A 10,405-nucleotide genomic window follows, 5' to 3' on the forward strand; every position below is an offset into this window, starting at 1 on the left:
TGAAGGCCCCAAACTAACCAAGCAGAATATTCTGTGATGGTGGGTCATCACTCCAGCACTACAATTCAGCGCTGCAGAAGCTCTTTCCACGGCAGTCTCCTGAGCCCTGCGTTGTGGCAGTTACTGTTCTTGATACAAACCAGATCTGATAGCTCCACACTCCAGCTTTTCCTCTGGCTAAAGGATGTTCTTGTTGCTTTCTAGCAATTTTAAGTGACTTGTTCTTTTTAGAGCAGCTTTGACAAGAATGGGTCTTACATGAGAAACATGCAAGAACTGAGTCAGGGATGGGAGAAAAAATAACCTCTGCAAGCTGGGTTGGAACCGAAATTCTAGGCAACAAGGTCACTCCATCCAGGAAAGGTTAGTAGTGCTCTAGCTGGTGTGAGAGCTGCTGTCAGGCAGAGTGGGCCATGCTGAGCAGTTCCTTTCAACCCCACGGGCCAGCTGTGGAAAACAAGACAGAATGGACTGGCTTCCTGCAGAGCCTGCTAAGCCAGAGAGAAAGCAATCGAAACTCATGGACAAAACAAGTGGTTTGATGCTAACTTTAGTAAGTAAAGTTTTCCAGATAAAGGCAATTGCATCCATATTTAACAGCTGTTAAAGAGATACACATTTAATTGCATTATATAAGGAGTGCTTTATATTCAAATGAAAACATTTCAAGTGTGTTAGTTCTACCTGTTTGGAATTCAGACTTTCTCCCTAGAAGATATTCCAGTTGACAAAAAGGGCCTTGTTCAGATATCTGGGATCAACTGAATACATTTATTTAAAAGCAATTTTAAATATTAAAAAAGTAGAAATTAACACATACAGTACTCAAAAACTGTCACATTAAATACATGTGAATAGACATGTGTACTGATGTTTTACCTTAACATTCCATGAGAAGTCAAGATTTTAACTAGTGGCATGACCAGATCTGATTTCTGTACATGTTGATGTACTATGTAATAAAAAAATAAATAGCAACTGTTGTTCAACAGTAAATAAGACATCATCTGCAGAGCAAACTTCCCCCTCTGGGGGCACCTTCCCCTGCCCCTCCCCCCAACCCTTTATCAGCTAATTTTCCATAAAGATTTAGACTTTCCAAATACTATGTCATATACAAAATTGCAAACAGTGGCTCATTGAGTTCAAATATAATACTGTACTTAAACTCAATCAATATCATACATTTTCAGATTTCTTGTGACCCACAATAAGCCAGAATAAACAGAACTATTGTTCCCGATGGAACTCATTTAATTTTATAAAATGCATATGTATACTATTTTAAAGAGCGTAGAAAAGAATAGACATTTGACTCTACATAATTTTACATGCCTAGGTTTTCTTTATATGATTTGCATTTATCAGTTTATTTCAAGATCACTTAAAAATACAATTGACCACAAAAGTGAATAGGTTTTGTTCTTTAATGCGACTTAAAACATTGTAGGAATGGATAAAATTGAATGCTAAATAAATGCTAAACCTGACTTTCTTTCCATAAAAAACAGAATAAAGTCTGAAATACTGGAGCTGGTAATACTGAAGATTAGATGCCAGCAGGCTCGCTCACTCATTGCATATTTTTTTTTTTTTGAAATATTTTTTTTTATAAATGATAAAACCATTAACAGTTGATAAATGATTTGCATTTTTTTTCCATGTGGGATTTAGACTGATATTTGTTTCTAAATTAACCACAAACAGAATTAAATATTCACTGACTACAGTCTTGTAAAACTGTATTAGAAATGAAAGCTCTCAGAAAGTCTGAGATATGCTTTTATGAAATGAAAATCTTTCCATGCAGCCAAGACAATCTGCTTTGAAATAGCAGCACGAGGTACTGAAGCCAAAATAACATTTAAAGCAAGTAATACAAAACTACATATGAAAGTCATGGAACCTGCTACAGACAAACCATGGGAAAAACACAATCACATGATGTTTCAAAAGATGAAAAATGATGTTGAAAGTGACACAGGAAATTAAAGTTTCCAGTAATATGTTGAAGTGTTTTCTGGCAATGCAACTTTATACCAACTTTCAAGAAACTTCAGGTCAAATGCAGCCTTCCAAAGATTTCGTTAGAAATTAGCTTTATAACAGCATGTCTGTTACTCGGTGCTTTGAGTTACAACTATTACTGTCACAGTTTAGTGAACTCTATGAAAACCAGCCTGATACTTGTGATCTGAGCTCTATCATTAACAGCCTGATCAAATGCACGAGAGGTCATCTTAGCTTCTGCTTTTGAGAGCATTAAAAATAATTTAAATTTATACTTATATCACCACTTAAAAAATTTATTTTAGGTAACTAACTTTTAGCAAGGTTGAAGACAGAGGAAAAAAACCCCACAAAATCATTTTTCAAAGAGCCAATTTAGCTATAAACAAATACTGTTGCAAGCTCACATTAATCTGAATAGCAATTAAGTTAAAATGTTCTTTTCCTCAAATGTAGCTATATGACTACAGTACTACTTTTGTACAAAGGCAGGTTTCAAGTAAGCGTCTAAATGCATGCACAATGTCAACAGTTAACATTTGCTAGAAGTCCTTGGTTACTAAGAATTCAGTGAAAAAACCCAGCAAATTTCACATTTATCTACTAAAGAACAATATGACTAATTTTCATTAAAATAAGTTTTCAGATGAAATAAATTTGTAACTTTTTATAGTGAGGTAATATCACAGGGGAACTGCAATCACAGTTTGGCATAGGTTCACATAATATAAACATGAAATGCTGTATGCACACTGTAAAACATTACTGTTATCTGTAAAGTCAGTGAATATTTGTCTTCATAATTACACTTAACTGAGCACTATATTAAATAAATATCGAAGTGGGTTTCATAGCTGTAAACTGCATACACTTATGAACTGCAGACTGATTTTTAAATTGTCCAAAACCATTCACTCATCTTAACTTTTCTGCTAAACTGTATATTGAGAATACCAAGTTATTAGGAACAGTCATTTCTGTACAGTTACAAGGTTGACGGAGACCACCTATGTTGGAAAGCTGGCAGTCCATACGTGTGGGACAGCACGGACAGGGATGTAAGTGCTGGATGCCGAGGATGGCTTCAACAAACCCAATAAGGCGTGCCAGGTTCCAAGGCTACCATAATACTGGCAAAGGCAGAATAACACAGTATATTTACAATACATATAATTCAACCTCATGAGGTGAAACTTAAATGAATTCTTAATTTGTAACAGCAGCTATATATACAACTGTGCACAGGATTACAGGGAGGCAGCAGCGTTCGCTTTTGCTAAAAAGCCCGTCTTGCATGAAGAATGTGCAATGCTCAAGTTTAGGATTTGTTTGTTTTTACTAGTCTGACAGAATGTGCACAAAGGACACTGGAAAGACCCCTTTCCTCTCTGGCTGTCCTTCGATGTAGCCAATCTGCAACACAGGAGAAGAATGTACAAATGTAGATGTGCATGTGAACACACAGACTTCATAGATTGCATTTACTTCATTCAAAGCAGCAGAACTGCTCGCAGAGCCTTTGCAAGCCCTTGGACAGTTTGAAGCAGACCTTAGTTAACATTCGAATTTGTGTAAAGGAACAAAATGAAACTGCACAAGTATACATAAGACAAATTAAGCCAATTAAATCTAAAGAGAACAAAACTCCATCTTTTTTTTTTTTGGAAACTTACACACAAACTCAGCGAACTTAAAGAATCTCACCAAAACTGAAGTCTGATTTTCTTTTGTCTGATAGGCTGAGTTTCAGTAACATCTCTGAAAACCATTTATCTTAGTTAACTGAATAAATCCTGAACATCTTACTGATAGGAAATGTCTGCTGCAGTTGTGAAGTTAGTTATGATAATCTGCATGTTTCCCTTCAGGTGATAAAATCCCAGTTGTTTTCTTATTGAATTAGCATGATACCTAATGATTTAGGTGCATACTAGTTTTCATAATAAATCACAGTACTGTCTGATTAAGTATCCTTCATGTACAACTTCTTACATGTTTTGCATAATGATAATTTATAAAGAAATAGTTAAGAAACTTATTTAAAGAAATAAAAAAATAATAACATAAGAACTTTCTACGTTTGAAGTGCATAATCACAAACAACTTTCAAACTGATAACAGTGGAGTAGCAGTTCTGACTGACCACATAACCCTCTTCTCACCCTGCTACAGTGCTGCTCACTGCTTTCAGAATAATGGTGTACCTCCTTCCTCTTCCACAAGTTTAACAAAATGGGAAGGGGAAACATGCAGGGCTGGCCATTTCCTCTTGGAGAGCCAAATTTTTGAAGCATATGAGTCAACAGGCCTCGTTTCCCTTCTCAGAAACACTCAGACTGGAGCGCCTCATGGAACTTGTCAGGCGTGTACCCAAGGGTCCTAAAACAGATTCAGCAACTAATGCAATGGTAATCAGGGACTGGATGATATGGATAATAGCAGCTTTTGATACCAGCTTTTCAGCTGAAAATCTTCCATACTTAAATGATGAGTGAGAGGAAAATGTGTAGTTGGAAACAAAACACCAAAGGTTATGCTGCACTTAGATTAGGAAATCACAGGCAACATTGCAATTAGATTTTGTTTTAATCAGATGACATCTGTCTCATTTTCCTCAGTAACAGTTCCTCAGCAGGGAAGTACAATGCATCAGGGCTTTAGGGACATGAGGTGGAGTGTCAAGGGAGGACTGGAGCCTCCATGTGGGGTTGAGAAAAACCTGGTGTTAGCACTCAAACAATATGCAGTCCAGAACAGGGGGAGTATGGTATAAACCAGTGGCATGGGAAGGAAGAAGGCAAAGAAAATGTTATCTGCCTTTCATTTAAGGAGGAAAACTATCAGCTTACAGAATTAATTACAAATTATTTTTCAGAATTTCAGCAACTCCTGTAGGTATAACTTAACATTTCGAGTGAACTGAAGATCATTACATGTCTCATTTTTCATGAAGGGTGAAAGCATTTTAGACAGAGTAAAAATCACCACTTCTTCATTTAATGAAAGGCTAGTGTGCATTACAGGGAGGGACACGTGTAAATATGTGCTGCTATGAGCCAGCAACAAAGCCAAACCCAGTGGGGATGATTCTAGCAGACTCTCCCTGCCAGAGAAACGGGGTCTTTGCTCATATGAGTTTAAGGTAAGCGCTGGATGTTAGCTCAGGAAAAACAAAACAAAAAACCAAAACAAAATAGCAACAAACCCTTCACATTTGGAAAAAAAGGCTTTCCTATAAAAGTCATAAAGAAGTTATGTGGAACTGTGAAAGGGAGAGATACATACCCACCACTCTTGGTCCTCTTCACCAGTTACAATAATTACTTCTCCTTCAACAAATGTGAGCTCATCATCATTATCTGCCTGACAGTCATAAATGGTCTTCACTCGCCTAACTTTGTTTTTCCCCTAAAAATAGAATGAAGTTTTAGATGAAGCACATGAGGAAGAGAAAAAATATATATATATAATATGAATTTTGACTTTAAGTTGTGTTTTATTTTACAAGAAGGTGAAAACTATAGATTGCTTTCCCTGCAATTGGGAACATAAAAATACAAAAACTCTGCTTCAACAAGGATATTAAAAAAATAAAATGAAAAGTTACCTACACAGGTGTAGGTTTTATTTTTCTTACAATTCAAAACTCCCTACAGAATTTAATGTGTAGTGCTTAACACGTAGGGCTTAAGAGGGCTTAAGTAACGTTTGCTTCCTCCAGTGAAGAAAGTTTAAATGATGTTCCAGTCTACTAACACACTCTTTCTCCTTTAATACATACTTCATCAAAAAGACACTATGAATAGAAAATGAAATCCAGTCTCCTCTGAACGTTCCAAGAGAGGTAAGGGCTGAGGAAAATGCTGCATTGAAATCCCAGTATTCCTTACAGTTTTGGTTTTGGATCTAGTGCAAAAATACAGTATTCTTTGATTTCGGATCTGCTTACAGGACTGAGAATTATTTTTTGAGTGATTTTTCCATCCAAATGTTAGCATCTTCTTACTAAAAGTACCTTAATTTCAGATGGCAGTACTATTTTTTGATGACAATTCACACTCGATATTCTCACAGCTCTACCATTCTGAGTCCAAGTATTTTCTAGGTCATCCTTTGCTGCATACTGCTAATTCATTTGAAAAAGCCTCAGCCATGGACTCCTCCCCAAACATATGGTTCTGACGGCAGGGAAAAGGACTTAAATTATTTCTAAATAGAGTAAGTAAGCAGTATGAGCAGCAAAACACTCCTGCTACTTTATATTCCTGTATTTTCATACCCACACTTCTTCAAAAGCTACAGTTCCTTCTTTGAACAGAAGTAGTCAGACAACAAGAGCACAAATACCCAAGAAGAGCAGAAGGAGAAGAGAAGCAGAAGGGCTATGAAGGAAAAAGTCAGCAGGTTTAGAGGAATTTGAGCCAGAAGTAACTTCACAGAGGAAATTTCCTAGGGAGTTTTCTCTTTGCTGTTACCTACCCACTTGAAATTCCTCCATGTTTTGGTAAAAAAAAAGAAATATCCCTGTAGCTCAATAGCAGAACAGACACACACCAAAAGGCACTCACACTAATCTCAAGGTACAGGAAAACAACAATCATAGGGGGATCTAAGGAAGAAAGCAGTTAACACAACATAAGACTAAAAAAAAACATGTTCCAGACAAATGAACAGAAATACCTTAAGTTCATATGAGATCAAGGGGTTTTTTTACAGCAAAGGTTTGTTGCAACAAGAAGTCACTTTAAAGAATGCTTCCTCTCTTTTTTAAAAAGATATTCATATAATTTGAGCAAAAATCTCAACTATCAGTAGGAACTGGAATTCAATGGGAAGGGGTATTTGGGGCCATCAGCTCAAAGTCTCAGCTTTCAACTGCAAAGAACCTTTTTACAAACTAGGAGCACTTCCAATCAATCCTCCGGTGAAGAAGGGAAGCAACTACTTTTGCCAGGGAAAAATTAACTTATTCAATAAAAAAGAATAAAGAAATTTACATTCCTCTAAACTTAGAGAACTGTATGCAACTCAGTTTGCAAGAAAAATTATAAGAATTGCTCCTGGTTCCATCAGATTAGTGCCACAGATGAGATTTTAACATCATGTTCCGTTCATGGAGAGCAGCAGAATTCAAGCAGAATTCAAGCCCAAGTTGTATTTAATCGTGGGAAGGTTTAAAAAGGGATGGATCTGAAGAGAGCACATATGTTGCAGAACACAGTTTGGGGCACTGGTGTGTAAAGAAATGCAAGCAATTCCAGGAAATGTAATCTGTGACTATAAAACAAATACCACTACCCCCCATCAACTCCCTGAATCCAACACTAGTATTTATTAAGAAGAGATTTTATGCTTAACACTGAATAAAACAAGTTGCTATGATCATTAATAATCCCTCCATGCTCTTATTTACATTCAACATTTCTTTTTCTTTAAAAAATAAGTATTTTGTCTCCTTTATAGAAACCACCACACACACACACACAAAAGAACACTCAAGTGCTTAGTGTGATTTCAGAAGCACTCAGAGCAAGTTTCAATTCTCTAAAAATATCCTTTCAAATCCTTATATATTATCGGCATTGGAATTCCAACATTATATTTCTGAATGATTAATTTTCTAAAACTTTCAATAAAAAAATGTAAGCTTCTCTATTTAGTGGCTAAATAGTCAAACCCAGGAGTGAAGTACCCACAAACACTGGTGGCTGCTGTTGCAGATCTCACTGCTACTCTGGGAGGGAGCATTTCCCCAGCTTGTGCAGAGAGGATACAGCCAGAGGATGAAAACAAGGCAAGATACTTTTAAGAGGAATTCTTGCACATTAACACTTAAGCAGAAAAGAGTACACTGAACAAGAAGTGTGCATGCAATGATGTAAAAAAACCTGTGAAGATATAATAGTTTTGATCACTGCACAAAAGTGGAACTATTTAATTTTCTGCACATGTGAAAATAGCTGTTTGGAGAACACTGAATCTTTCCTCAGAGTTTTTCTGTGTAAGGTAGGCAAAGAGTTTTAAAACAAACAAAAAAAACCCAAAAACCAACCCAAACCATCTACTATTTGCTTTTTTTTCTTCTCTAATAAAGTGACAAATAGCTGGGAATGTCCAGCGTCATTTGCCTGTTTATATTTAAAAGTAAACAAACTGTACTTGCAGGCACCTCTTGATCAGATACCAGTAATATTTAATCTCCAGAACACTCAGGAAGCCCAAGCAACAACCCTGTCAGTCTCAGCTGAGACAGGAGCTTACAGGCAAGTCCATGCCAGAAGCCAAGCAGAGTGATGGCTCCAGCGTGTTCTTCCTCAGACAAGCACAAGACAGAAACTCACCCTCTGCTTTCACTGCAAGAACGGAAGTCTTATTTCCTTTTACATAAGTGCTTTGCATAGCAAACCTGACAAACAAAACTATCCCCTTTTTGATGTATTCTTCATGATGATAATCTTAAGAGAGTTCTGGAGTTTCATAAAGTTATTTCAATGTGCATATGCATGAAGAATCCTCTGTTGGAAATTGCACTGGTTAGCAAGATGAACAGCAAGATGAATTGGGGGTTCGAATCGAGTGAAGGAACCAGCTCTGTTACTACACAGCATCCAGCAATGACAATTTTGCCACTTCAGCAATATATCTGAACCTTTGTTAACCACTTAAGTACATCAACATTAAATACTCACGACAGGAACATCTACTACTTTGTCACAGTTGACTTTAAACTTTGCATCTACTGACAATAGGTGCTAACATCCCTTCTTAAAGCTTACAAAAATCAAATATATAGATATTCTAGCAATCTAAGGCATACAGAGCTGTGAGCAAAGGCAACAGAAAAAACCACCAATTCATTCAGAGTTATGACTGGCACAGATAAAATGCCCAAAGTCTCCAGTAAATCTAAATACACTGTAATGCTCCCAAGGTTATTGTTTTATGTTACAGGTATTTGTTTCAACATGCAGGAGGCCTTGTAAACCCTCAGCATTTGCTGAGGCTGCTTGGGGGTGCAAAAAGAACCACTCATTCCCTATCCCAACCCATAAATGTTATGTTGCTTTGTGTGCATATCTCAAGGGTGCACAGAAAGTCCTTACAGTAACTTCAAAGTCTTCCAAGGATACTTCCACCTAGCTGCAGTAATACCTACCATATTTATTTTCCTGGGAAGTGGCACGGGGGTTTCTGGCAGGGTATGTGTGATGTCATTGGACTCCTCAGATGCTTGCCTTTGGACGGTGTCTCTGGATTGTACATTTGGAGAAAGATCTATGGAGTGAGATTTCTGATTCGCCTCTGAGGGCTGAGGCTTCGGTGCTGCTTCTCCACCTTGAGTTTTAGCCAACAGCTCTCCTAGCTGAGGCTTTGGAGGAAGGTCCTTCATCTGTGGCTTTGGAGGTAAGTCTCCAAGCTGTGGTTTTGGTGGCAAGTCTCCTAGCTGAGGCTTTGGGGGTAGTTCTCCAGGCTTTGGGGGTAAATCTCCTACTTGAGGTTTCTGAGTTAATTCCAGAGGCAGAGGCTTTGGGGGCAAGTCTCCAGGCTGTGGTTTCTGTGGTATATCGATGGACAGTGAGGGCTTCTGAAACATTTCCATGTGCTGATGCGATTTATCTATTGAAAGATGATGACTGGTTTCTATTTTTCTTAGTGCCACTAAAACAAAAGAGCAAAACAATGTTTTTCATCATCTCATTTTAATGTTAAAGAAGTTAGGCACATATCAAAACTGAAACTATGTAAATGATCACATGGTCACTGAGCCCCATAACTGCCCATAAATCCTCCCAGTCTATGATAAAAGCAAGACAATACAACTTTATATAACCCTCATTCACTGAGGTCTCACTTAATTGCTCCTCCTGGAGGTCAGCAGTGCTTATTCCAACAACTACTAGGTGTCAATTTATAGATTATCTACTTAAAAGGAAATAAAGTAATCACTTTTTGGACTCAAACCAAAAAATATTAAATGTAATAAAATACATATTTTATAAAACAACATATAGACCCATGCATGTGACTGTAACAAAACTTCTTTTTAGTGACAATTTTTCAGGGATACAGTTGAATTCCATACCAAAAAACCCCCTGAGTTTCAGGATTAGCACCTAATATTAAAACAGATGAAGGGGGTCAGGAGAGAAAAAAGTTACAACCCATGATAAAAACAACACATTTTGACCAGAAGGAACAATTTCCTATCATATTCAGCATTGTTTTGGTATCATACTCTACCAGCCAAAATGTGGCCTGACATTTGACTATGAAAGCAACAACACTCTCTTTGGATATCACCCACTGCAACAACACTTCCATGCTATATTAATGTCTACGTATACAAAAAAGAAAAAAAAAAGAAAAAAAAAAGAAAAAAAAAAGAAAAAAAAAA

The 10,405-nt window shown here is 37.0% G+C and overlaps 1 protein-coding gene across 1 annotated transcript in view; it reads right to left on the reverse strand.

The window, feature by feature from the left end:
- Positions 1-750: 750 nt before the first annotated feature.
- The window catches only part of ASAP1 (ArfGAP with SH3 domain, ankyrin repeat and PH domain 1), a 148,866-nt gene continuing 139,211 nt past the window's right edge, over positions 751-10,405 (reverse strand). Inside the window, 3 exon segments of the mRNA XM_017825216.1 lie at positions 751-3,423; positions 5,296-5,418; positions 9,167-9,669. Of these exon segments, the coding sequence (XP_017680705.1) occupies positions 3,349-3,423; positions 5,296-5,418; positions 9,167-9,669 (701 nt within the window). The 3' untranslated portion in view covers positions 751-3,348.

The sequence above is a fragment of the Lepidothrix coronata genome, unplaced genomic scaffold (assembly GCF_001604755.1).
Source record: "Lepidothrix coronata isolate B3197 unplaced genomic scaffold, Lepidothrix_coronata-1.0 Scaffold117, whole genome shotgun sequence".
NCBI classification, from domain to species: domain Eukaryota; kingdom Metazoa; phylum Chordata; class Aves; order Passeriformes; family Pipridae; genus Lepidothrix; species Lepidothrix coronata.